Here is a 26,502-nt window from a genome sequence, read left to right as displayed (position 1 = left end):
GGCAGATGGACAGACATACAGAGAGAGTGAGGCAGACAGACAGACATACACAGAGAGAGAGAGTGAGGCAGACAGACATAGAGAGAGAGAGAGGCAGGCAGACGGACAGACATACAGAGAGAGTAAGGCAGACAGACAGACAGACAGACATAGGCAGAGAGAGTGAGGCAGGCAGACAGACATACATACATACAGAGAGAGAGAGAGGCAGGCAGACAGACATACATACAGAAGAGAGAGAGAGAGAGAGAGAGAGGCAGGCAGACAGACAGACATACGCAGAGAGAGTGAGGCAGGCAGACAGACATACATACATACAGAGAGAGAGAGGCAGGCAGGCAGGCAGACAGACACACACACACAAAACCTTTGGATAATAAAGGCCAAAGTTTTATTTTCGCGTTCCGTTATGGTTTTATTTACACCGCCCGACCCCCTCCCCAAGTCTCAGTCGACGGGACCCTGGAAGATGAGCTTTATGTAACCCCGCTCTCCCGTCAGCCACGTCCCGCAGAAGGGGCATGCTGCGTGGAATGCGTGGGTTCCGTGGGGGAGCGGGATCTGAGCCCAGCACTGGGCAGTCTTTTCGGAACACACGTGACCGCAGGGGCAGAACGCGTGGGTGGGGGGTCCGGCATCCAGGTATAACCCCCCCTCGCAGCCCAGCCACAGCGGGACGTAGGGACCGACCCGACGGCACATGGGGCATTCCCGCTCGTCACCCGCGGCCCCTTTCTCCTTGCGGAACCCCCAGCTGTGATATCCGTGGACGTGTCCGCAGTTCACGTAGACCCAGGGCTGTTTCTTATCGACCACCTCCCTCCGCGCCAGGCTCGGGAAAGCCAGCGTGTTGAAGCCCACGGGGCACTGGGGCCGCGCCGCGTTGGTCTCCTGCCGCAGCGACTCCAGCTGTTTCAGCGTGGGGGTCCTGCGCAGCCCCTCGGGGGTCCGCCACAGCAGAGTGGCCCCGCACAGGTCGATCAGAGAGCCGTCCTGCAGCGTGTTGGACTCGTTCTGCACCTGAGGGCAGGGGAGAGAAGGGGGAGAGGGGGGCGTGATCGCACCCGGGCGCTTTTGTGTGTTCAAACCCAGTTGTAAATCGTTAACCTTTACATGCATGAAATATTGAACAATTTTACCTTGTATCGACCCCCCCCCCTATATTATTTATTTGTATTAAATATATATATATATATATATTAATATATAAGCGTATCTATATAATATTATTATATATATATATATAAATAAATAAAGTATATGGGGGTAAAGTATAAGAGCAATGGGGGTGGGTTATAAGGTTGATGTGAGGCCAGTATTATGCATTTGAGTTTTCTATATGTCCCTGTGTAGACTAGAAGGTCATTTTTGTTGTATCCCTCCTGAAGCGAGGTCGTTAATGATCTCATTTTCACCTGCTGGCTGTAGCACCGTGCAGTTTTGAACACACTCCCACTAAACATCCCCACTGTCCTCTGTGCGCCCAGTTTGCTGCAGTCTCGTTTTGTTTTTGCATGCAGGCACAATTTCAGTCACTGAAGGCGTTTCCCCCGGTCGACCCACCAGATGGCGCTGTTTCACACTTGCCGTATGTTCTGAACTGAGCCTACAGGCCGAAATTGAACAATCGCGTCACTACGCTTTCTCCTGCCGCTTTTTCGAGGGTTTACAATAGACTGTTATTTACAAAAAGACAAACCTTTCGTCTAGTGCCTTGGTAAAGTGTTTCTGCCTTGTACATGCCTGCACAACTCTGACTGTAAATCTACAGACTCGGGTGAGACTTCATTCAGAGCAGACTGACCAGCGGTCTGATTGTTCAAACATTTCAATATTAATAATAATAATAATAATAATACTAGACTTCATTGAGGGGAGCTCTGAACCCCAGGACTGGGTGCAGCAGCAGCAGGGCTAGTGTGAGTTTCTAACCCTGCTCAAACTCCTGCCTCCTGATCATTGCAATATTAATAATAATAATACTAGACTTCGTTGAGGGGAGCTCTGAACCCCAGGACTGGGTGCAGCAGCAGCAGGGCTAGTGTGAGTTTCTAACCCTGCTCAAACTCCTGGCAATATTAATAATAATAATACTAGAGGGGAGCTCTGAACCCCAGGACTGGGTGCAGCAGCAGCAGGGCTAGTGTGAGTTTCTAACCCTGCTCAAACTCCTGGCTCCTGATCATTGCAATATTAATAATAATAATACTAGACTTCATTGAGGGGAGCTCTGAACCCCAGGACTGGGTGCAGCAGCAGCAGCAGGGCTAGTGTGAGTTTCTAACCCTGCTCAAACTCCTGGCTCCTGATCATTGCAATATTAATAATAATAATACTAGACTTCATTGAGGGGAGCTCTGAACCCCAGGACTGGGTGCAGCAGCAGCAGCAGGGCTAGTGTGAGTTTCTAACCCTGCTCAAACTCCTGGCTCCTGATCATTGCAATATTAATAATAATAATACTAGACTTCATTGAGGGGAGCTCTGAACCCCAGGACTGGGTGCAGCAGCAGCAGCAGGGCTAGTGTGAGTTTCAAGCCCGGTTCTGATATTGCGTGTCTTTCTGACTCAGCCTGCTCTATCAGCTGTGCTTGTTGAACTCCAGGGCGGCGCTCTCTCTCCTCACCAGTTTGCCTCTCTGCTGGGCCGAGCGAGTCTCCCTCAGCGCGTACACGTTCCCGCACACAGAGATCTCCCGCCACACCCCGGGGGCCGAGGCCTCACTGAACCCTCCCGTGGGGTGCATCACCAGCACCCCGTTCGTGGTCAAGCCGTCCATCAGCCCGTCCGAGGTCCGCCACTTTGCAGCTCGCTCCTGAGAGAGAGGGAGAGAGAGAGGGAGGGGTGTGAGACAGAAGCTATCTTGCACTCCCTTCTCTGGACAAACCCAGTATTCAGTATTAAACCACTACCTACAGTATCAGAACTCTGTCACGTTACCTCTCTAATCACAACTCTCCCGTGGGACCAAACAGTCGCACGCCTTTAGTTTTGAAAAAAAAAAAACACAACACTACAAACGCGGCTGCAGTCTCCTTTAAGGGGAATTCAAAGCCCACTCGAGTCTCACCCCAAGGAAGATGTTTTTGGACGAGTCAAAGCCAGCTGCGTAGATGCGTGTGCTGTAAGGTGGGCGGCGCTCGCAGATGACCCGGCACGCGTAGCGGGAGATGGTGCTCTGCGTGGACTGGCCCTCGCCGGAGCCCTGACCGCTCGGGGGCGTGTCCGTCACCACGAAGTCGATCATGCTCTCCGTGGAGCGGCCGATCTGAGGAGGGACACGCAAGCGATTATATATGAATAGAATACCATTATATCAATACGATGTATTGTATATTACTCTTGCATTGCTTCCTGTGACATCTGTAAGTCGCCTTGGATAATCAAGCTCCTGATAAAACCTGGAACGGGTGAAACAGCTATGCAGCAGGAGTCTGGTTACCAGCCCTGTGTTAGAGTCATGGTATATTAAAATACAGTAAATGATGATTTTACAGCGTGTGGGATAACTTCTTGTATTCATCCACAATACAATGGTCTCCATTAATATTATTATTATTATTATTATTATTATTATTATTATTATTATTATTATTAATGAGTCATTCAGCAGAGGCTTTTATCCAAAGAGACTTGCAGAGACCAGGAGGGTGAACTCTGCATCATCAACAACCACTGCTGCTGCTGCAGAGTCTCTTCCAATAGGACCGCGTTTGTTTGGCGTCTCATCCGAAGGACGGAGCACAGGGAGGTCCAGTGACTCGCTCAGGGTCTCGCACACACAGGGAGTCAGTGGCTGAGCCTGGATTTGAACCTCCTGGCATCAAGCCCCCTTTCGTTTAACCGCTGGACCGGCGAGCCTATCAGTGAAGCGGTACCTGGAACATGTCAGTGCAGTCGTCCTGAGAGTACTCCACGATGACTGAGTGACTACGGGACAGGGTGTAGGAGATGCTGTGCTGGCTCTTATTGGTAAAGGCCTGTGTGGGGACACAAAAACAACAGGCATTTACATTGCAAACCGCTGTCTGATCCACAGCGCTGGGCAAAGCGAAGGTAATCTTTTATTGAACACTGTGTCACCGAAGAAACCACAACATGATATCTCCAAAAAAAGTATCGGAAACTGTAAGAGCAGCACAGTAGCATTTCATGTTAGATTTCGAAATGTCACCTTTTTCAGGCTTTTCTACGTTCAGTATGAGGGAAACCCGATGTGTAATTCGATATGTTAACGTAACGTCATTCAGCAGCTTTCATTCGACTTCGTGAAGCAAAATTAGTTCATTCTGGAGATGCAAACCTTTGAGCCCGAGCTGCATTATAGAAAACTGCAGCTTTGAAGGAAAGCCTAATACCGCAGATATAGGGAAACCGGGAAGTTTGGGGTTTTTACAGAAAACCAGAACAAACAGCGCCACCCGCTGGTGATCAAGTGTAACTGCGCTATAGGGTGACAGCACAAGAAAATCAATTAGAAAAAGTCAGTTCTACAGGGTGCTGGCCATAGCGCGAGGTAGCCTGGCAACAGACCTAGTGTAGAAGGAGCCCAATATCAATGCTATCCCCACCCACCCACCCACCCCACTGCTCACCTTGGACACCAGTGGGGTGGAGATGTTGTGGATGATGTCTGGTTTCACCCCGTTGGGTTTGCTCCTCTTGTAGAAAGCCAGACGACTACGTCGCCTGCCCTTGTCCCCGTTCGCAAGACAGCCGTTGTACCTGCAGCGGCCAGAGAGAGGACTTGAACAAGTAATTAGATCCACTGTGTTAAATGAGAGCTTAGGTTGGGTTGCAAACCATCAGACCCTGCGCTGGCACGCGGGGGACTGGAGCTTCACACTGCTGGCTCACACACAAAGCACAAGCAACGGCTGGAAAGAGACAAAACAGTGTGGCCCAACTGAGTCCTCCTGGCCGGCAGGCTGTGATGCCCTGCCCCACCCCCTCTCTGCCCCAGCACTCTGAGCACGCCCACAGAGTTCAACTAAGCCAATGAGAGGCGGCGAAACAGATCGAGCGAGATCTCGGTTCCGAGCCCCCCCCACCCCCCCCTCCTTGCCCGGTGGCAGGCTGTGATGTCACAAAGCCCCGCCCTCTCTTACCCCAGCACTATGAGTTCCCCATACTGGGCTGGCTCCTTCTCGTTGCTCAGGAAAGCGTCGTGGTTCTGGAGGGGCGAGGAGGAAGAGTCGGAGGAGGAAGAGGAGGAGGAGGAGGAGGAGGTGCGGTGACCGGACTGCCGCAGCTCCAGAGAGGAAGGGGAGCACACTGCCTCTGAACTGCCCTCCAAAACCATCGCACGCGGGCAGGGGGCGAGCGGCCTTCGGAGGGGGGAGACAGGAGGGAGAGGGGTGGAGGGAGAGAGATGGTTTAGCCAGTACTGCTTTAAGACACACAGTTAGCCTGCATACACACAGAGGCACACTCAGTAACTTGCCCTGAAGGATTCATCAAAATCGGACAATCGGACCTACAGATGCATGCAACCCTCGCCAGCCTCTGCTACCCCTCACCCCCCCCCCCCAGCAGGGACATGCAGCCCAGGGTCTGTAGGTCACACTGTCTCAGTGTGCTCCCGTGCCTCTGTCTCTCTCTTACAGGGTCAGTGAGGTGAAAACAGCGACGGCAAGCGTGCGAGCAAGGCGCAGAGCGCTTTGCACAGTCCTCTCTGAGCTCCTGACAGTCTGCTATCAATAGCAAGCTCCTGGAGGGACAGCCATAGAGACAGCTATGTGTGTGTGTGTCCCCATCCCCACAGCCTGATCCTTCCAGTAACTTCAATAATGTGTTTCAGCTCGACTGGGTGTCACATGGGAGTCTGGACGACGCCTCGCCTGTAACCGGGCTTGGAGGTGCCGTACAGACTGATTGGGATGCAGGAACATTGCTGTGAGGAGGAGGGTGTGATTAATGGTCCTGCCTCCGTCAGACAGAGAGAGCAGGGAGGGAGGGAGCCTCGCTGGCTACTGCACTGCAGCCCCTGGGATTTACAGAGTTTTACTGAAAACAATGTGAAGCGAGAGCTGGGATAAACAACCGCAGCTTGAACTAAAATAAATAATCACGTTTGTGGGTGTAAACGATTGAGAAATTAAACCAGTGAGGTCTGGGGTCAATGGTAATGAACACTGAACACGGTCTGTCATTGCGAGAGAACGGCTGCTGAACACAATGCAGCTCACTGGCTTATGGCTGGAATTCCCAGACGAGAATGGAAGTAGATTTTTTCTTTTTTTTAAAGCAGGTGCTGATATAGAGAAAGCCGCCCGGTGTTGGTTGGTTGGTGTCGTGAATTGGGTTTCTGATGTGTCCTGGGACAGGGAAGGCGGAAGGCGCTCTCTGATTGGCTGGAAGACCCTGAGTGGTTTATGTCAGATCGCTGGTTCCCAGCATTATAGGAAGCATTATAAAGCACAGAGAGGTGTGGTAAAGCATAGGGAAGCATTGTAAAGCACAGAGAGGTCTGGTAAAGCACAGGGAAGCATTGTAAAGCACAGAGAGGTCTGGTAAAGCATAGGGAAGCATTGTAAAGCACAGAGAGGTCTGGTAAAGCATAGGGAAGCATTGTAAAGCACAGAGAGGTCTGGTAAAGCATAGGGAAGCATTGTAAAGCACAGAGAGGTCTGGTAAAGCACAGGGAAGCATTGTAAAGCACAGAGAGGTCTGGTAAAGCATAGGGAAGCATTGTAAAGCACAGAGAGGTCTGGTAAAGCACAGGGAAGCATTGTAAAGCACAGAGAGGTCTGGTAAAGCATAGGGAAGCATTGTAAAGCACAGAGAGGTCTGGTAAAGCACAGGGAAGCATTGTAAAGCACAGAGAGGTCTGGTAAAGCACAGGGAAGCATTGTAAAGCACAGAGAGGTCTGGTAAAGCACAGGGAAGCATTGTAAAGCACAGAGAGGTCTGGTAAAGCATAGGGAAGCATTGTAAAGCACAGAGAGGTCTGGTAAAGCATAGGGAAGCATTGTAAAGCACAGAGAGGTCTGGTAAAGCACAGGGAAGCATTGTAAAGTACAGAGAAGATGGATTGCATGCATTTAGAGCGTTACGTTCAGCTTGGCTGTGCTAAAAACAGAAGCTGCTTTGCTGAATATAAATCAGAAAGCTCTCTGTAAGAGACGTCCTTGTTTCCCTCAAGCTGAGACCCTAACCCGATCAGTGATGATGACAAAGTCCCCTGTCTGGCCTGGGGGGGGGGGGGGGGGGGGGGGGGGGGGGGGGGGGGGGGGGGGGGGGGGGGCATGACACCCATAATTACCAGCATGTTGTCTGGCAGCAGAGAGATCAGAGTGCTTACTGAAACGATAAGCAAGGACTGGAGCTGCAGCAGACCACGAGCTCCGAAAGATCCAGAAGAAATAGCCAGCATGTCTAGACTGTTCTTCTAGATCTCTGGATCCGCCCCCTCCTGCGCTTGACTCTCCTGACCCTCAGCACCACGTTACTGGACCCTCCGCTGAGGCGCTGTCCTTGCACTATTGCACTGCTAACACTGCAGATATAACTCACTGTGATCCTAGTTCGTATTGGATTCTAGCAGCGTTATTATTATACACAGCATCCTAGTTCATATTGGATTCTAGCAGCGTTATTATTATACACAGCATCCTAGTTCATATTGGATTCTAGCAGTGTTATTATTATACACAGCATCCTAGTTCATATTGGATTCTAGCAGTGTTATTATTATACACGGCATCCTAGTTCATATTGGATTCTAGCAGTGTTATTATTTGCACAGGCTGTAAACTGTGTGAGTCTCCTGGGATAAAGACACCTGCCTAATAATAATAATAATAATAATAATAATAATAATAATAATAATAATAATAACACCGCACAAGAAGAAGCGTGATCTGCATACAATCACACAGAAGGAACAGCTCAGAATACAGAACAGTCTAATATATATATATATTAACATTTTAGAACTCGTTTGGCAATTCTAGAATACGCAGCGCAATGCAAGCCAAGAACCGTTCATAATACAGCCGGCTGTGTTATGAATGTGAGCAGCGTCTGAGGAAGCTAGCAGGGCAACGGCACCATAAATACAGCGCAAGCATGTATTATTATAGATTCGGCTCTAGCATTGCAACACCTCGTCTCCCGCTCGAAATACTGCGCCTTAGTAAACATGATCAAAAAACATGTGCATTCAGCGAGATAGGAGATCAATAACGAGCAACCGCGCGTAAACACGCCAGTGAAAACCACATTATTATTATTATTATTATATTATTATTATATTATTATTATTATTATTATTATTATTATTAGTAGTATTAGTATTATTAGTAGTATTAGTATAGCTAGTAGTAGTTTTGTATTGATTTTTCATCAGTAATCTGGTATTTATTTAATTGTATATTGATTTATTTATGTTTGCATTCTGCTAGACGTATTATTAACCCTGATGTTCTCATTACAATGCAAACCGAATCATGTTATTGCACAGAAACACTTGGTCCAAAAAACCCCCAAAAAAACACCAATAATTTAAAATGAAATTTAAAACACGCACACACATACATAGCGAGAGAGAGAGAGAGAGAGAGAGAGAGAGAGAGAGAGAGAGAGAGAGAGAGAGAGAGAGAGAGAGAGAGAGAGAGAGAGAGAGAGATAGAGGAGAGAGAGAGAGAGAGAGAGGGAGAGAGAGAGAGAGAGAGAGAGAGAGAGAGAGAGAGAGGGAGAGGAGAGAGAGAGAGAGAGAGAGAGAGATGGATAGATGGAGAGAGAGAGAGGAGAGGGGAGATGGAGAGAGGGAGAGAGAGAGAGAGAGAGAGAGAGAGAGAGAGAGAGAGAGAGAGGAGAGGGAGAGAGAGAGAGAGAGAGAGAGAGAGAGGGAGAGATGGAGAGAGAGAGAGAGAGAGAGAGAGAGAGAGAGAGAGAGAGAGAGAGAGAGAGAGAGAGAGAGAGAGAGAGAGAGATGGAGAGATGGAGAGAGAGAGAGAGAGAGAGAGAGATGGAGAGATGGAGAGAGAGAGAGGAGAGGGGAGATGGAGAGAGAGAGAGAGAGAGAGAGAGAGAGAGAGAGAGATGGAGATGTCAGTTACACAGCTGAATACTAGATGCTCCGTACACTAACATAAACACAAAACCGCACGCATGCATTTAATATGCTTACCCGTTTATGGTTTCCCTATTAAAAATAAAAACAATAACAGACGCGGTCTCTCTCCCCTCCTCCGCTTGTGCTACCCTTGCGTTTTCCTCCAGCTAACCCCCCCGGGCGCTCCGCTGTCGGCTCCCTATTGACAGCTATCTGATTGCGGCATCGTGAGAACGAATAGCCCCTGCATTGCCGCTTGGCAGTCCTCAGCAGTGTTGCACAGCGAGCCCCATCGCCAGGGATAGACTGGGTACAGGCGGACGAAGCCCCGCCCCGTGTCCCCGCTACGCCCTCTAGTATGTTTTCCTAGCTGTAGTCTCCGGCATATAGAAAGCAATCGCAGAGGCATGTGGCTAAATTGTATTTCTATGCAGAATCGAGGTGACGTAGCGCACCACACAAGCACACACACACATGCACACACACACACACTCACACACACACTCACACACACACACACACACATTAACAAGATAATAGACCGATGGCTCTATCCTAACTATAACATACCCTCCAACCGTACCGATTTGTCCGGTACAGCACCAGCGTCCTTTTTGTTTTTTTTTTTGTTTGTTTGTTTGTTTTTTAATAAACAGGCAAACACCACCGATTCACCTGCCATAGCAGTGTCAATGACGCGCAGGGCTGTGTAACTGAACTACGCGGCTCCGATTCTTCTGCAGTTCTCAGAATGCCCGCACGGCGACGCTGTAGCGCCGTGGTTAACATATCTGGGGACCATATATTAAATTTGAGGTTTTTTTTGGAACTGGGATATGATGGTAGTGGGAAACTGAACTGGAGAAGGACAGATTTCAGCAATAAGAGCAGACACGTGATCGATGCTGTGTGCTGTAGTGCGGGGATGGGACTGTAGAGTTAGTTTGAGGTTCAAGGTGGGGACTGTAGAGTTAGTTTGAGGTTCAAGGTTGGGACTGTAGAGTTAGTTTGAGGTTCAAGGTGGGGACTGTAGAGTTAGTTTGAGGTTCAAGGTTGGGACTGTAGAGTTAGTTTGAGGTTCAAGGTGGGGACTGTAGAGTTAGTTTGAGGTTCAAGGTTGGGACTGTAGAGTTAGTTTGAGGTTCAAGGTGGGGACTGTAGAGTTAGTTTGAGGTTCAAGGTGGGGACTGTAGAGTTAGTTTGAGGTTCAAGGTTGGGACTGTAGAGTTAGTTTGAGGTTCAAGGTTGGGACTGTAGAGTTAGTTTGAGGTTCAAGGTTGGGACTGTAGAGTTAGTTTGAGGTTCAAGGTTGGGACTGTAGAGTTAGTTTGAGGTTCAAGGTTGGGACTGTAGAGTTAGTTTGAGGTTCAAGGTTGGGACTGTAGAGTTAGTTTGAGGTTCAAGGTTGGGACTGTAGAGTTAGTTTGAGGTTCAAGGTTGGGACTGTAGAGTTAGTTTGAGGTTCAAGGTTGGGACTGTAGAGTTAGTTTGAGGTTCAAGGTGGGGACTGTAGAGTTAGTTTGAGGTTCAGGGTGGGGACTGTAGAGTTAGTTTGAGGTTCAAGGTTGGGACTGTAGAGTTAGTTTGAGGTTCAAGGTTGGGACTGTAGAGTTAGTTTGAGGTTCAAGGTGGGGACTGTAGAGTTAGTTTGAGGTTCAAGGTGGAGACTGTAGAGTTAGTTTGAGGTTCAAGGTTGGGACTGTAGAGTTAGTTTGAGGTTCAAGGTGGGGACTGTAGAGTTAGTTTGAGGTTCAAGGTTGGGACTGTAGAGTTAGTTTGAGGTTCAAGGTGGGGACTGTAGAGTTAGTTTGAGGTTCAAGGTTGGGACTGTAGAGTTAGTTTGAGGTTCAAGGTGGGGACTGTAGAGTTAGTTTGAGGTTCAAGGTTGGGACTGTAGAGTTAGTTTGAGGTTCAAGGTTGGGACTGTAGAGTTAATTTGAGGTTCAAGGTTGGAACTGTAGAGTTAGTTTGAGGTTCAAGGTGGGGACTGTAGAGTTAGTTTGAGGTTCAAGGTGGGGACTGTAGAGTTAGTTTGAGGTTTAAGGTTGGGACTGTAGAGTTAATTTGAGGTTCAAGGTTGGGATTTTTTTTTGTGATTCCAAAATCCAAAATAGCGATGATGTTTGGCATTATTTCTTTTAAAGTTAACCTCTACAGCACTGTGATATCTATATAGCATCGCATGCAGGAGCATGTGTTTCTATATTCGTGTATAACTATTACCTGGTTGGTTGAGCAAACTGCCGCAACTGTACCTTTTATCCAATTAAATCGATGACCTGTCGTAGCTCATCCAATAACGAACGCTGGAGGTGGGGGAGGGTGTGGTTTAATATTTCCGTTCACCAATCATATTTTCAATCAGATTTTCCATCCCTACCTGCGTTCTTATCAAGGAGAAGGCGTCCAATGGGAGGCCGGGCGGTCGGGCTGTGGGCGGGGTTTCGGAGGGAGTCTGAAGGCGGTTGAGGGAGGCCATCATTCGTCGAGCGGCGGCTGAGAGAATCGAGTTGTTCTGAGGTAAATAAAAAATAAATAAATACGACAATAAATTCATTTTAAATCACTTTCGACGAGAAAACTTCACACTAATATGACACGTAGTGTTTATATTTGTGTGTATATATATATATATACAAAAAAAATGATACACGAATATTTTTGTTTCGAAAGGTTTCGGTTTGCTGCGCGAGCATTTAACGACAAACCTGTTTTTGTTTTCAAATATTTTTTTTTTTTGTTGTAAGACGGTCGTGGTGTTTTAGTTTGTGTGGTTTCAGCTATAAAAGTGTTAATTTATTTATGTATGTATTTATTTATTATTATTATTATTTTTTTTGAATTGTAATCGAAGTGTTCCGAACCGGTTTTCGGATTCGATCGCTTCCTGACGTCATCGCTTGGGAATTCCGCGGCGCTCTCGGGTTCCCCTCGCAGTTAACGCGGCGTGCGCGGCAGCCTCGCTGTTTATCTGAAATATCGGAGGATTAGACTTGTTTCTGGAAGTGTTTGGGCGGTTTTGGGGTTTCTCCGCCCCGCAAGAGCACCATACCCGAGAGTGGGCTTTGTTACCCGCCGGGGGGGGGGCTGTTCGTGGCTGCTGAAAAATGCGCCCGGGTTCCGGCAACACGAAGCAGCTGGATCCGCCGTCGTTTCTTTTTATGATTGGAAAATTTCACTTTACCTTTTGAATTGATTTGGTAATGCATTTGGACGCATCTACTAAAAATATGACATTGTTTTTAGATATTAAGGGTTTAAATATTCCAGATGCACAGTAGTGGACTGGAATATTGTTACCTGGTACCTGCATTCTTATAGAAATATAGGGAGCAAAGATAATGTTGCCACGCAGGATTTGTGTATATAGTGTCGTAGATGGACGAAATGGTAGCTGTATTAGTCCAGATGATAGACAAAGTGATACATTTTATTGGACTAAGTAATTATTCACAAGCTGTCAGGACCTCCAAAGGTCTCTTCAGGTAAAAGTAGGAAATACATATGTATATAATGTAAAACTGGAAATATGTCTCACTGTGGACATTTGCAGCAAAACATGTTTGTGCGTGTAAACTACATGTACTGTATAAACAGGGAATTTAGTAATTATGCAAATTTTGCGGCGTGTATATTTTGTAGATTTTTAATAAACGTGAAAGTAGTGAATATTTCTTGCCAGCAAACGTGTAATGTTTTACAAAAAAGTAATGTGTATGTTTGTTTTGTTTGTATTTCTTTGCAGATACAGCCGCGATGGTCAAAATCTTCATTGGGAACCTCCCTCGTGAGGCAACAGCAGACGAGATCCAGTCCCTCTTTGCGCAGTATGGGGAGGTGACGGAGTGCGCCATCATCAGGAACTACGGCTTCGTCCACATGAACGACCGCAAGGCCGCCACAGAGGCTATCCGCAGCCTCCATCTTTATAAGATGCACGGGCAAGCAATCAACGTGGAAGCCAGCCGCACCAAGAACCAAACCTCCACCAAGCTGCACGTGTCCAACATCAGCAAGACCTGCACCAGCACGGAGCTGCGGGCCATCTTCGAAGAGTACGGCACCGTCTCTGAGTGCGACATCGTCAAGAACTTCGCCTTCGTGCACATGGCCAACTCCGACGAAGCTGCGGACGCCATCAAAGGACTGGACAACAGCGAGTTCCAAGGTGAGAGCAGTGCGGGGCGGGGGGGGGGGGGGGGGGGGGGGGGGGGGTTTCATTACTGAATTGGCCTTTTTTTTTCCTAACGTTTTCTTCAGTTTGAAAAATCCGCAGGTGCTGCACTGTTGCCCTCTTCTCCTTCGTGTTTTGCAACATCTCTTGGTCCTTTGATGCATTATTGTTCCCCTGAGCAGTTTGAGCTCGTAATGTACTTCGTTAAGATTCAGGAAAGGTTAATGCCTGGTCCAGAATTTCAGAGCAGGCATGAATTAACTGTGAAAGGCTCTTCTCACAAGTTGGCTTTTATAGTTTTTTTTGATAGGGAAATAATTGAGAATGGCAGGAAGAGCGGGGAGTGCCCAGAGCTAACAGTCGTGCTTCTTTTCAAGGCCAGCGGATTCACGTGCAGCTCTCAAACAGCGGCCAGCGATCCGGCGAGGACGAGAATGGCCATTACAACATGGGGCCTCCTGGACGGGAGGGCTTCAGGCCTCCGAAGTGGCTGGGTGAGCGACCCAACCGTGGGCCGCCAGGCTTCTTTGGCCCCGGCAGATTCGACCCCCCTCACTCTCACCCCCATCCATACCTACCCACCCCTCCTCTCCCCCCCCCCCTCCGCCCCAGACCACCCCCCTACCTGGGGGATGGACCTACCGGGAGAGCGATGACCGCTACGCGCTGTCGACGACTACGAGACCAGTACTGGGCCCGGCCTTACGGGATCACCTCTTAATGCCTAGTGGAGAATGCTCCTCTCTGCCCCCCCCCCCCCCCCCCCCCCCTCCTGGGGATGAGAGACCGCCTGTCTGCCTCGGCCCTCGACCCCTACGAGCGACGCCCCGGAGGGGGCCGCCAGCCCCCCCCTCCTCCTCTTACTACGCACGAGACCGCAGCCCCCTCCGCCGGGCTCCCCCCCCAGCGCCGTCGGCTGGGAACGGGTACGCGTACGAGCGCTCCCGCCTGTCCCCGGTGTCTTCCGTCTCCAGGAGCTCCCTGTACGACGTGCCGCGGGCGAGAGACCTCTACACGGAACGGCCTCCGCCACCGCCGCCGACGCGCTACGCTTACTAAGAGCACTCGCACACAAAAAAATAAATCAAGGTAAGAACAAAAACCGCAGCTGTTTGGAACGAAGCGAGTCCTTCGCCAGTTTAGCCAAGGGCTAGTGCCTGTTGGAAATGCAGGTGCGATTTGGCTGTCCTTTTACTCCTGGAATGGATAGCTGCAGTATCGCAGAGGAATCCTAGAGCAGGATAGTCTCTTCTGCGGGAAAAGTTAGCTGGAGCAGGTTTAGACCGCAGTCGCTCTTGCAGTATTAGCAGGGTCATGGTATTGCAGCTGCGAGCCTGAAAGAAGGAAAGCTGTGAGCCTGAAAGGCTGGACATATAGCAGGGTTATAGTAATGCTTGAATCTGGGAGAGAGTTAGCAGAGGGCGTTGGTGTTAATCTAGTCGAATATGTTAAGTCAGTATTGTTGAACTGCCCTAAATCAGTGAAAGGCTTGCTGTTGTGGGGTATATACCTTTTCAAAGAAAGGTTACCACAGCAGGAAAAGATACCGCAATACCAGTTGGGTATTGAAATGCCCTCGAAGCGAATGCTATGCAAATCAAGGGCAATAAAAAGTGAATATGAAGTACACAGTGCCTTAAGTAAAAATATGGCGATTGAATAACCTATTAAAAAAAAAAAAACACATCCTGAACAGAGGAAGCCTTTCAACAAACCTGTTTGATAAACAGTTAAGTTTGTCTCGTCTAATGGCTGTTTTAAAACTCTAGACCCATTCGCTTTCTTTAAGATTTATTTGAACAGCACTGTTAAATTGAGATTTAACGTTGTGTATCCCAAAAATTTAACCTTGTAGTCTTGGACCGTTTTCAGTGCCTGCATTTTCAAATTACCCTGTTAGAGCCCGATTATTGGGGTGAAGCGGTTTCTAAACCAGCCCAGCATCCACACCCGTGTCGCTTACCTATTCACATTGATAACGAGATACCCCCTTTTCTTTTATAATGTTATCTGGCTCTATCAAGCTGGTTTCCTTGCAGTGATAGCCATAATTTAGCAGGATTTCTCACACTTTTGCCTCCTGCCAGTTTTTTAAAAACAAAATGTAGACCTCTGACCGGGTAATGGTTTTCCAGCGAAGGGTTACGTCGCTCAGACTTCAAATGCATTCAAGGGGCTGGAAGCCGAAGGGTTAAATTAACGCGCTCTCTTTTTAATCTTCTGAGCCCGTCTGTAACCTGCTGACTTCAGTTTGATTTGCTCTCTTTTCAGGTTTATATTTACTGCGTCAAGATCCTCGTTCCCTGATGTATGCGGCGCAATATCACCCCTTCGTGTTTGAGGCGGATCGCGCTTCGCCTGCGGCTCTAACAGGAAGAACAGTAGCGCCGGCTTCCCGTCGTACTTTTATAAGCGCTTCTTAGTCTCGTTGCCGTACTCTTCTGCAGAGAAATAAAACTGTGACCAGTTCTGTTTTTCCTCCTTATTGAATATCCCGCTGCAGTCTGAGGCTCTCCAGAGACAGCCAGTGTGTGTCTTTGCTGGAATATTGTGGTCTCTGTAGACACTCCAATACAGGGATGCAGAGCTTCAACCTGGGTTTAAAATTTAGGGAGCTCTTGCGATCTTTTTAAATTGCCTAATGTGTCGTAATGGCTTTTCAAAATGAGTGGAGAAATTAAACTGAACCGAAGACTGGCCGCCACCTGCAGTCGCTAAATTGTTTTGTTTCCATGTTATATATTAATGAACAAGTTTATTTTTTTGCGTTGATTGCCACTAATTGCGTTTTGCTGGCGGGGTGTGGGGGGAGCTTACTGAGAATGAAATATGCTGTGAGTTTGAAATCAAAATAGACTTAGTTGTTTTGTTTAATTGCGAATTTATACAGCGCCGTAGTATTGCAAAGGGGGGAGAAGGGTCTTCTGTCAGAGTCCTTTTCTGGACTTTCTTTTTTTTTTTTTTTTTTTAAGTTTGAACAGACGATGATCGTTCTTTTTAATTCTGTTTAGTCTTGGTGAGCCTTTTTTATATTTTCCATTCTTTTGCGCAATAAACCAAACTTCTGAACAGATTCGATTGTGTGGTTTTGTTTTTGATTTATATTTACCTCTCTGTTATCCTGCAACTGTTTGTGAAATGATGAATTCAGTCTCACAACCAAGGGGCTGAGTGACTGACAGAACGAAAAAAAAAAAAAATCCCAGTTATTGATGATCTGTTCATTTTTTTAGAAAGCTTACATTTCTGTTTCACACCATACGACTCGAGGTTGCTTTTTTACTACTGAAGAAAAAAAAGGTTGGTTTCACATTGAAAGCACGAGTGTAGCGTTTCTAGTAAAATAATTGAATAGAACACATCCCAGGCTGTACGAGTTTCTGAACCGGCTTGAAAGTGGCCAGGATTTCTGCAGCATTAATGTTTATAGGAAGGGCATTACAGCCCAAACAGGAGAAGCAGCCCCATGTTGGGAAGAGCTGTGCTGGAAATCTGCATCCATCTGCAAAATGTGCAGTAGGTAAAGCCTGAGAGCTGAATATACTGCACACACATCCTGCCATTTAAAAAAAAAAACTAACTATAAATGAAGGATTTGCGAGTATTTCTAATGCAATGCTATAGGTTGTTTGCTGTATCCTGGCAGCATTGCTGTAGCTGACAGCCTGATTGTAGTGATTCGGTACCAGGGAATTGCAACGTTTCACTTATAGCTTAGTCTTTAAAATATTAGCATGTTCTAAATTGAAGCACAAAGTAAAAATAAAGAAGCAAATGGTCTAAAACAGAAGGAAAAGAGACCAGTGATAATATTGCTGTTAAAAAAAACAACTTATCAGAGCTGAAAGAAGGGTTAGCATCCATCGTGTCCCTGGGAGAAGCATACGCACGCTGTAGAGATGCGCTAGAGCCGTGTCCACACCTGTGACGCACATCCAGAGAACGAGCGCTCATTGAGATGAAAATTGCTAATAAAAAGATACATATATTTTAAAATAAATCTATCAAACAGCTCTTTACATTGTTAAACTTGACAGGCCCTTTTGTGGCTATAACAGTAAAACCAATGATCACACACACACACACACAAGAATGAAGTAATACTGTTGCAGCTTTTAAAAAGTAGCAAATACAAAACAATCGAGGATGAGGAAACGGCTTGTCGTTGGCATGGTACGCGGGGTTTGCATTAAGTGGTTGCGCACGCACAGTTGTGCTTTGTATGGGTAGCTGTCATTAAAGTTTAATCCTGTGGCGAGTATCACTTTGAAGATTAAAACGAGGCACAGGTGGTGGAATATAGTAATTCAATCTGATTGTTAAAGCCCACTTATATTATCCCCAGTATCCCGAAGGACCTGCGTGCTGCTATAGCTCTACTGTATTTTGCATATCTGATATGTAAACTGAAGTCTCTTATATAGCGCCTTTCCTGTAAAACCTCTCAAAGCGCTGTACATAGCTTTGCATTAAAATGACATTCAAATAAAACATTGCATTAAAAGATACATTACAAACAGCATTTAAAAAGTCAATACAAAAACCAGAACAATTTCCAAGTACATTAGAAACATACATTACAAGTAAAATAACACAAGGAAAAAAAACTAAACAGTTAATTATCAAAAGCTAAGGAAAACAAAACAGCTATTTTTTTTATTTTTGGTTAATACTGCCTCGTATCTCTACAGGTAAACTACCCTCGGTGCATGTAAACCAACTGGACCGCCAACAAAGTGCGCTTTGCGATAGCCTGCACAGACTCAGGAGGAGCGTGTCAAACAGAAATCCCTTAAAATTGACTTCGGCGAGACCCCAAATAGACAACACAGTTTCTAGTTTGCGAACTTTTGCATCCTGAAAATAAACGCAATGAAAAAACGTGAGCGAGAGAAAGCCTTTTTTTTTTTTTTTTCTTACGCAATTTATTTGTATTTAAACGACTTCACTACCGGTCAGTTACGTTGCGTTTTCCTGCCGCGAAATCCACCAATCCGCTGCTGGCATTACCAGGTGGGCGGTGCTGGAAGCCCCTTGCAAGCCGGCGAGCGATCGACGCCATTTCCTATCCCAGCGTGTCTCCACGATACAGCAAAACAAGGTAACGAAGCGCAAACGACGCGTTACGATCATTATAGCGGCGTATTTAAGTGTATTAATTTGACATGCATGGGGGGGATACCCAAAGCCGATGCAACACGAAGCTAGTTTGTGTGTGGGGACCTTGTTTGGTTTCAGGTCGGTGCGCTAATCCAGGGGACGCTTGAGGGTTTCGATGCGCAGCGAAGAGCCTCAAACTGGGGCTCCCGGATCCAGGGTTCAAGCGGCTGTGCCTCGCAGATGAACCCCGGGGTCGCCCCCGCTTTAGGAAGCTAGTTTGTCCGGAGTTGATTTCTCCCTGTATTTCATTATGTGAACTACAAGTTCAGGCCCACATGCTCGAGAAAAAAAAAACAAAAAAACACAACTTTAATTTCGAGTTGTTGAACTTTACTTTATTGGACCCAGTTACATATTCGCAGATCAAAACGAGTAATTATTCTCGTCCCTGATCTATCTTGCTCAGAAACCCACAGTCCCTGTCGCAACTTGGTTTAAAAAAAAAAAACGCGAGTTTATTTAAAATAACCGCCCCTCCGAACTACAAAACATGCTTTTTAACCATTGGCCCGGAGGCAAAAAGCACCACACCGGCTTAACGTGTTTCTACCGCCGCAGATTGAACGAGGAGGCTGGATAATACCGGCAGTGTGTTTTTTTAATAAGTCGTGTTTTTAATTTGCCTTGGGTTCAGATTTCCATTCAGAATTCGAGCCCTGCTTCCTTACACGCTTTTGCTCTCTTTTCCTCTGAGTAGTGATGCTTTTGTGGTTCTGCTGATCAATCTAAACCACACGCACAACACCAGAAAAATCCCTAAACGCTACCTTCGTTTCATTAACTTGATAAACTAGCAATTAAAGTACCAGATTTGTTTTTGTCTTTGGGGGGGAGGACGCAAGCTGTTTTTGTGTAATTTGATACATTACATTTAGACAGGACAATTTAGTGTAAGTTATCATAACAATATAGTTGAAGAGAAGATTCCAATTAAAAAAAAAAAAATCTTAAAAAAATTAAAGTAGCCTGTCCTCAAATCAGGACAGTGGCACTTGGTGGGTTAAGCCCATTGGTTTTTTGGTTTAACCAACTTTAATTTTGTTTTACCTAGTGCTGCATTAAAAGCTTAACTGCGCTGTAAGGTTTCCCAGCCCTGTTCCCGGGTCCCCCCCTCTGCTGTGTCTGCTGGCTTTCATTCCAGCTGAGCTCGCAATTACTGAGTCAGACCCTTCACGTGACTCCAAATTAACTTAATTAAACTCTTAACTGTGTTCAGCTTTTAAACAGTTGGAGATTTCAAGTTATGTGCAATTTTTAGAACTTGAACTCAGCAACTGGAGAACAATTTAAAAAAAAAAAAAAAAAAAAAAGGGGGGGGTTCTAATTTTAGGCAAGTTATCAGTGAAATTAAGGGTTTATGTAATTGAGAACTTGGCTGGAATGAAAACTAGCAGACACAGCCCCCCCCCCCAGGACTGCAAAACCCTGCTGTAAGGTACCTTCAGGGGGTTAAAGCTTTTCTCAACCCCCCCCCGACTCAACAGGTAGAGCAAGCTCCCTTTTGGTCCATTTTGAGGTCAATTTAACCTCTGTTTTTTTTTTTTATCTCAAGTGTTTTGACTCCTCTCTCGCAGACGGCCACGATGGTGAAACTCTTCATCGGCAACCTGTCCCCGAGCACGACCGCCGATCAGCTGCGGACGCTTTTCGCTCAGTACGGGGAGGTAACGGAGAGCGACGTGGTCAAGGACTTCGGCTTCGTGCACATGGACGAGCGCTCTGCTCAGGAGGCCATCAAGAACCTGCACCACTATGAGCTGAACGGGAGGCTCATGAACGTGGAGATCAGCCGCAGCAAGAAGCAGCAGCAGCAGCTGACGGACCCGGGCCCCCCCTGGGCCACCACCAAGCTCCACGTGGGCAACATCAGCAGCACCTGCACCAGCCAGGACCTGCGCGCCAAGTTCGAGGCGTACGGCCAGGTGGCCGAGTGCGACATCGTGAAGGAGTACGCCTTCGTGCACATGGTGCGGGCCGAGGACGCCATGGAGGCGATCCAGGGTTTGGACAACGCCGCGTTTCAAGGTGAAATAGGAGGAGGGGAGGGAGGATCCATTTTTAGCAATTTAATAATAATAATAAAAAATACAATACTTTGCCATTTTAGCAGATGCTTTTATTCCAAAGCGCGTTACAGAGACTTGGGGGGGGGGGTGAACTCTGCTTCATCAACTGCTGTTGCTGCAGAGTCACTTCCAGTAGGACCTCGTTTGTTTTACATCTCGTCCGAAGGACGGAGCACAAGGAGGTGAAGCGACTCGCTCAGGGTCACACACACACACACAGAGAAAGCGAAATAAATGAAATAATTTTGAGAAAACGTTTTACGTACGAGCCACTTGGCTAGACGCTAATGTCTAAGTCTGTTTTGCAGTGGGTTTTAATAGTTGTCCCGTCGTGGTGGGGTAAAACAAAGGGCATTGTGATTAGGAAGGAAAGGTCCAGGAGCTGGTGTGGTTTGTAATCGCATGAATGTGGTGGAAGTTATATGCTTAAACACACAGCCAGGTACTGAAAACACAATCTTGAACACGCACACACAGAAAAATATTAAAAATAATAATTATTTTAAATGTTTTGATGTGAACGCTTCATGTGATAAAATGTTGTGCTGCAGTAAATAAACTTTTTATAAAAATGGCTTTCCTGTTTGAAGTCCCGGTACGTGCAGTCTGTTTAGAGGTTTCCCTTTGCTCGTGAATGCATGGCTGTGGATGAAGGCACTTGTGTCTGCTGTTCAAGTCCACCTGTCTTTTGATCAGAACGTGTTGTTGTGTGTCTGTTTTTCTTAATGCTCATAATGGCTGTAAGTAAATCCATTTATGCCAGAGAGGTCTGTGTTTTTTTTTTTTTTCATGGCTTGCGGTACATGGAGAGCATCAACATTTTAGAGCTCGGATGTAGAAATTTGACACACAGTAATGGCAGGTGTGTGTGTGTGTGTGTGTGAGACAGGGGATGCGTGAAGGAATGGTGTGTGGTTTTTGTTGTTCAAATAGCAAACCTTGTTCTGCGTCTCTCATTTATTTTTCCCCCTCCCCAAGGCAAACTGATCAGCGTAAAACTTTCGACCAGCAACCTCAGAACCACGCCAGGCATGGGAGACCGGATGAACTGTTATGTGTGTGGGAGAAAGGGCCATTGGGCCCATGACTGCCGAGTGGCTCAGAAAGATTCCTTCTTGGATGGTCCTGCGTTCCCCAGGAGCAACGGATTTGACGGTCCGGGTTTCCGAGGACGTGGCGACCCGGGGTTCAGAAGAGGCGGCCCTGGGGGGCCAGGGTTCGGCAGGGGTGCAGGGTACGGGCCCCGCCCTGCTTACGGAAGGGGTTCAGACTATGGTCCTGACTCTAGCAGGGTTCCAGGCTATGGGGGCGGCCCTGAGTCCAGCGGGTACAGAGGTGTCCCTAGATTTGGGAGAGGTCTCCACCGGGGAAATGGGGCTGAAGGCTACGGAGGTGTCCAGGTGTACAGCGGTGAGGCAGACTACAGCAGCGGCAGGAGCCTGGGATACCCACCGACGTGCCCCTCTCCCTACGGGGGGAGAGAAAGCTACAGTGGCGTCGACTTCTATGAGAAGTTCAGATCCCGCCCTCTAGAGGAAAGGCACTCCCTCGCCCCACCTCGCCTTCCACCACCTCCTCCTGCTCCCTCCTCCATGATGAGAGACCGCCTGTCTGCCTCCGCCCTCGACCCCTATGAGAGACGCCCCCTGCCCCTCCCGCCGGGTCCCGTCTCCTCCTCCTACTACGCCCGAGAGCGCAGCCCCGTCCGCCGGGCTCCCCCTGTGGCAGAGGGGTACGGTTACGAGCGCTCCCGCCTGTCTCCAGTCTCCTCCCTCTCCAGGAGCTCCCCGTACGAGGCGCCGCGGGCGAGGGACCCCTACGCGGAACGGGCGTGGTACGCTTTTTAGTCTCGGGCGCCACACAAAACAAACAGGTGAGAGCCGCTGAGCGGGCATCTACTCGGTGAGGGGGTTAATTGACAATGTGATCTTGAGCCACATGGTCCAGATGTTGTTTTAATACAACAAAATGTGTGTGTGTTTTTGATAGGGATGTAAAGGGGAGTGTGTAGTGCGTGTGCAGTCTCCAGCGCCCTGCCCCGCAGAGTCCACATTACAGCTGGACGGAGTCTCGGGTTAAAGTGAGGCTCTTTGTGCTGTGTCCTGTAACCTGCTGACCCCAGTTTCATTTGCTCTCTTTACAGGTTTGTATTTGCCGAGGGTGAAGGTGGGAGGGGGGGTGGGGGGGTCCCCGTGTTCCCGGCTCCACGCGACGCGAAGTCTCCCCTCTCGTTTCACGCAGATTGCTTTCGGCTGCCCCGCGAACAGGAGGGACAGTTGCTCGGACTTGTCTGTGTCTCGTCTCCTCATGACCTGACCTTGTGAATTTATGACCAGTTTTGTCTTTCATTTTATTTTCTGTATTCAGAGGCCACAGAATTTTTTTAAATTATTTTTTTATATTTCTTTTGTCTTGGCTTTTTTTTTTTTTCTTTTTTGAGATTATTATTACTTCCGACGCAGGGGGGAACCAAAAAAAACAAAGTTTCCTTTTTTCTTTTTTTCGAATCTTAGATTTCAGGATATGCTACAAGTTTGTCATCTTGCATAAAAAAATGTAAAAAAATGAATGCAGTAATTTCTCAAATTTGGGTGGGTGTATAATTCAGTACCAACAGTTAACACGCGCTGTGTGTCCTTTGTGGTGTGTGTTTGGTTTTAAACGGATTGACTACAGTCTGATAATTTGCAGTTCTCTTTTTAGTGGGGTGGGGGGGTTCAGAGGCTGGCTTGCTTGGGTGCTGTGATGAAGGGAGGAGATATTTTATAATTTTTACAGAACAGATTGCGTTTTTAAAATGTCAGTTTCTAATTCTTGCAGTTCTCATTGCTGTGAAAGACACCTGCATCTCTCAATGTGTCTGGCTTTCTGGATCCGGCCAGCATGTATTGATCTAAATACGGGTTTAAATGTATTTGGGGGGGGGAGGGGGTCTCCACCCGACTTCCCCTGTCCTGTAGAGATTTGTTTCAGAGATGTACAATGAGGAGAATCACAACCCAAGCTTCGCATTCGCTGTGTGCTCGGAATTCAAATGGGCAAGTGCTTTTTTTTTTTATAAAGGTAACAGGATGACCATCTTTTTCAAAGAGAAATAAGATACCAGCATTTTTCTTTCTTTCTGTAGCCGGTTTGATGTTTTTTTTTTTTTTTTTTGTAAAGTTATTCAACGAACCAAATGCCTTGCCTGTTTTGGGAAATTTCTGTTCTGTGTTTTTTCTTTTTTTCGATTTCCTTCCTTTTGCGCATTTCCCGGTTCTTTCTTTTGTAATACTGTCAGTAAAACAAATAAATACGCTTTTTAAAATCGTTTTTGTTCACAGTTTCAAAAGTATATTTCTTATGCGGTATGTTTCATAAGATGAACTTCCTTGTATATTGTTCATATTTTGCTTGTTCAAAATAAGATTTTTTTTTTAAAATTATTGAATAATTAATACCGACAGTGAGTGTTGGTTTTATGTATTTTTTTTTTTGCATTCATCTTTTATAAATTAAATCAGATCTTTTGAGGGTAAAAACAGTGTGTTTTTATTGATTTTGGTCTAAGGGTACAGTCCCATCGGGCTACACCAGGTTTGTGTTTTTGTCTCTGCTTGCAAACTATATAAAATGTTTTGTGAATCCAGTTCACCAACGATCACCTTAGTTTTGACATTTACACCCACTGTTCTATCAACTCTTATGTAAACGGCACTTATTTTAATATATCAATATAACGGAGAAATTTGCAAAAATCTGGGAACTTATTAAGTCTACAGTCCAGCCATGGTTGAAATGCATGAACTGTGAGTATTGAATGTGCCAGATTTGTTAGAGAGAGGAATTTGAGTTAAGAGTAGGGTTTGTCGTCCACAAGGTTTAGTTTAGCCTTTTAGCATCACTGCCCCACGCATCAGCTTAGGAAGAGTTTTCCACTGCCATGCCTCTTAATCAGTATCATGAAAATATTCCACAAAGCAAAACCGCCTTGGTGGGGTTTTTTAATGAATTGGATTTTGTTTAATTCAACACAGAACTGCACACAATTTCAGAGTCGCCAAGGGCAGGGTTTCATAATGCAATTACAGAACCCGTAATGTTATTGATGCGTATGTTCAGGGCACCAAAAGAACAAAAGTATTATGTGAAGTGAAAACAGATAACTATTAAGTAACACACACACAGAGGGAGTGCTTTACAAACCTGTGTTTCTCATGCGCTTATCAAAACGGCTCCTCATCTGAGAGACACCCGTGAGATTTCCATTAATCCAAGAGGAACTGGGTTTGTAACCGGGGCTGTGAATGCAGTTTTCCAGCTGGGATAACGCTTTACCTTTAGCGCCAGCACGCATCATACCCGGGCTCGGAGCTCTCCGGTACCCTCGGCGATGCCCATTATAGCGTGAGACAATTTAAGTATAAAAAAAATATAAACCTTTTCACTTGCAGCTACGGCAGAAAGGTTTTGCATCGCCGTAGAATTAACTAATTTTGCTCCATTGAGTCGAATTAAACCCGCTAAGTAATGTTATGTTAACATATAGAGTGACATGCAGCGCTGCAGCTTTTGTTTTTCATGTACTGACATTTCGAAATCCGAGATGAAATATTTGATTACGTGATGTTAAATAAAATATCTAAATTCTCTATATATAGAGAGAGATACTATAATCAAATTCTGTGTGATGCAACACTGTTCTTCACAGCGTTATCTGTATAACTGATGTTATTTAAAACACTTTTGAATAGATGATGGCTCTCTCTCTCTTGTACAGGTAAGAATTGACAGATTATTGGAGTCGCCACATTTTATCCACGGTGGGAAATGCGTGTCAAATCCACGCTGTCTGTACCCGGGGTTAAAGCTTTCCTAGATAGACATTCATTTATAAACAAAGCACGGAACTGTGCTCCAATGCTTCTTGTGTCAGTCGAGTTACAAGACTAGTGTCAGCTGACAGTACTGTTAATAAATCAATTAAGTTTTTAAGTTGATGAAAGGAGCCGGTCTCCTTTTATAACAGTGTTAGTAAACGGTAACTCCAAAAAAAAATAAGGTATATACGTTGCTTTTTATTATAATGTAACGTGGTGTGTGTGTGTGTAATATATATATAATTTAAAAACACTTATCTATCACTTAATCGATTAATCTACAGATAAACTGATATTGCACCCGAATTTAACTGACGTCTCTCTTAGCCACTTAGGTCAGACCTGCCGGTCGATCTCCACCAATCCGGTGCGTGCTCTCCTCGGTGGGCGGTGTCCTCGTCCAGCCGTCTCCTCCGGGGCGAGAAGGAGAGAGAGAGAGAGTCTCCATTTTGAAACCCACAGCCTGGCCGGGTCGGTCTGGTAAAGAAAGGTGAGTCGAGGAAACCAGCCCGTGTTTGTGTGTTTGTGTTTGTGTTTGGAAACGCCGCCCCGGAGAGCCGCCGAGCCCAGGGCGCCGGTGAAGCGGGCTCGGTGCAAATAACGGTGAATAGATTAGTGAATTAGCCTATTTAGATGTCTATTTGACGTAACGTACGTTTTGACTGACAGTGCGAAGCGAGGATCCTGGTGGGTGATCCAAGTCATGGATAGGCAAGCTTGCAGGTGGTTACGTGTGCAACGCGAGTAGAGACCAGGTTTTTTGGCGTCCACATAAACAGGTGTCGGGAGCCGCCACCTAATGGATCCGGGAAATCAGGCAGAGGAGGCAGGAGGCCCGCCTTTCCTCGTTGTACCCTCAGCTCCTGCCGGTACAAACTTTGTTTCGTCACGGCCGCCCATCAGACACAGCCAGACCATTGCTGATTTGATCAACCAAAAAGCCACCGAGCTCGTTTTTGTTAACGGGCCAACAAAATACAAACACACTAAACACAAACCTTTTAGATGACGCAGCGGGGCTTGGTTTGCAATTGCACGCCGCCATTTCGTAATGGGATGTGCGGGGACCTTGCGTCGCAACACCAAACGGCGCAGCTCGTTTTAATTGATGATAAAAAGATTAATAGCTTAGTATTTTTATTTTTTTTTTTAGTAAACTAAAGTAACATTTGTCGCTGAAGTGTG

At 46.6% G+C, this 26,502-nt stretch overlaps 4 protein-coding genes across 10 annotated transcripts in view; 3 read left to right on the top strand and 1 right to left on the bottom strand.

Moving 5' to 3' along the window:
* Positions 1-359: 359 nt before the first annotated feature.
* peli3 (pellino E3 ubiquitin protein ligase family member 3) lies at positions 360-9,455 on the bottom strand. 2 transcript variants are annotated; one of them, XM_041243319.1, is made up of 7 exons: positions 9,134-9,455; positions 5,109-5,327; positions 4,596-4,725; positions 3,879-3,980; positions 3,071-3,268; positions 2,627-2,815; positions 360-1,020 (listed from the first exon to the last, which is right to left on the bottom strand). In XM_041243319.1, exons 2-7 carry the CDS (start codon positions 5,300-5,302, stop codon positions 448-450), a joined length of 1,386 nt encoding a protein of 461 aa, XP_041099253.1. In that variant the 5' UTR covers positions 5,303-5,327; positions 9,134-9,455; the 3' UTR covers positions 360-447. The 2 variants fall into 2 exon arrangements, with proteins under 2 accessions (XP_041099253.1, XP_041099254.1); XM_041243320.1 differs by lacking the exon at positions 9,134-9,455 and adding an exon at positions 7,304-7,591.
* Positions 9,456-11,482: 2,027 nt separating this feature from the next.
* Positions 11,483-16,301, top strand: LOC121310095 (RNA-binding protein 4-like). The gene is given in 5 exon segments (XM_041243347.1): positions 11,483-11,578; positions 12,804-13,226; positions 13,610-14,086; positions 14,089-14,321; positions 15,504-16,301. Coding segments are annotated over 3 exon segments (1,092 nt in total). The 5' UTR covers positions 11,483-11,578; positions 12,804-12,814; the 3' UTR covers positions 14,292-14,321; positions 15,504-16,301.
* LOC121310094 (RNA-binding protein 4.1-like) lies at positions 14,233-25,730 on the top strand. 5 transcript variants are annotated; one of them, XM_041243345.1, is made up of 4 exons: positions 18,254-18,333; positions 19,967-20,417; positions 21,437-22,331; positions 25,645-25,730. In XM_041243345.1, exons 2-3 carry the CDS (start codon positions 19,976-19,978, stop codon positions 22,303-22,305), a joined length of 1,311 nt encoding a protein of 436 aa, XP_041099279.1. In that variant the 5' UTR covers positions 18,254-18,333; positions 19,967-19,975; the 3' UTR covers positions 22,306-22,331; positions 25,645-25,730. The 5 variants fall into 5 exon arrangements, with proteins under 5 accessions (XP_041099276.1, XP_041099280.1, XP_041099279.1 ...); XM_041243344.1 differs by lacking the exon at positions 25,645-25,730 and adding an exon at positions 22,602-23,767; XM_041243343.1 differs by lacking the exon at positions 25,645-25,730 and adding an exon at positions 22,448-22,538.
* Positions 25,719-26,502, top strand: part of LOC121310093 (splicing factor 1-like) — a 23,921-nt gene continuing 23,137 nt past the window's right edge. For both annotated transcript variants that reach the window (XM_041243339.1, XM_041243340.1), the window contains exon 1: positions 25,719-25,807. The gene's annotated coding sequence lies outside the window, so the exon portion shown is untranslated. The remainder of the gene's footprint in view (positions 25,808-26,502) is intronic.

This window comes from Polyodon spathula, unplaced genomic scaffold (genome assembly GCF_017654505.1).
Source record: "Polyodon spathula isolate WHYD16114869_AA unplaced genomic scaffold, ASM1765450v1 scaffolds_1723, whole genome shotgun sequence".
NCBI lineage: Eukaryota > Metazoa > Chordata > Actinopteri > Acipenseriformes > Polyodontidae > Polyodon > Polyodon spathula.
Note: the sequence above shows the minus strand (reverse complement) of the source record. Positions and strands in the feature narration are given on the sequence as shown.

Excerpts from the sequence above, each read along its gene's own strand:
- peli3 (XM_041243319.1), bottom strand. The coding sequence starts at position 5,302 with ATGGTTTTGGAGGGCAGTTCAGAGGCAGTGTGCTCCCCTTCCTCTCTG. Across the intron at positions 3,269-3,878 it reads ACTGCACTGACATGTTCCAG|ATCGGCCGCTCCACGGAGAG; the intron begins GTACCGCTTCAC and ends GTCCCTCCTCAG. Across the intron at positions 1,021-2,626 it reads CCCAGCAGAGAGGCAAACTG|GTGCAGAACGAGTCCAACAC; the intron begins GTGAGGAGAGAG and ends CCCTGCCCTCAG.
- LOC121310094 (XM_041243345.1), top strand. The coding sequence starts at position 19,976 with ATGGTGAAACTCTTCATCGGCAACCTGTCCCCGAGCACGACCGCCGAT. Across the intron at positions 20,418-21,436 it reads GGACAACGCCGCGTTTCAAG|GCAAACTGATCAGCGTAAAA; the intron begins GTGAAATAGGAG and ends CCCCTCCCCAAG.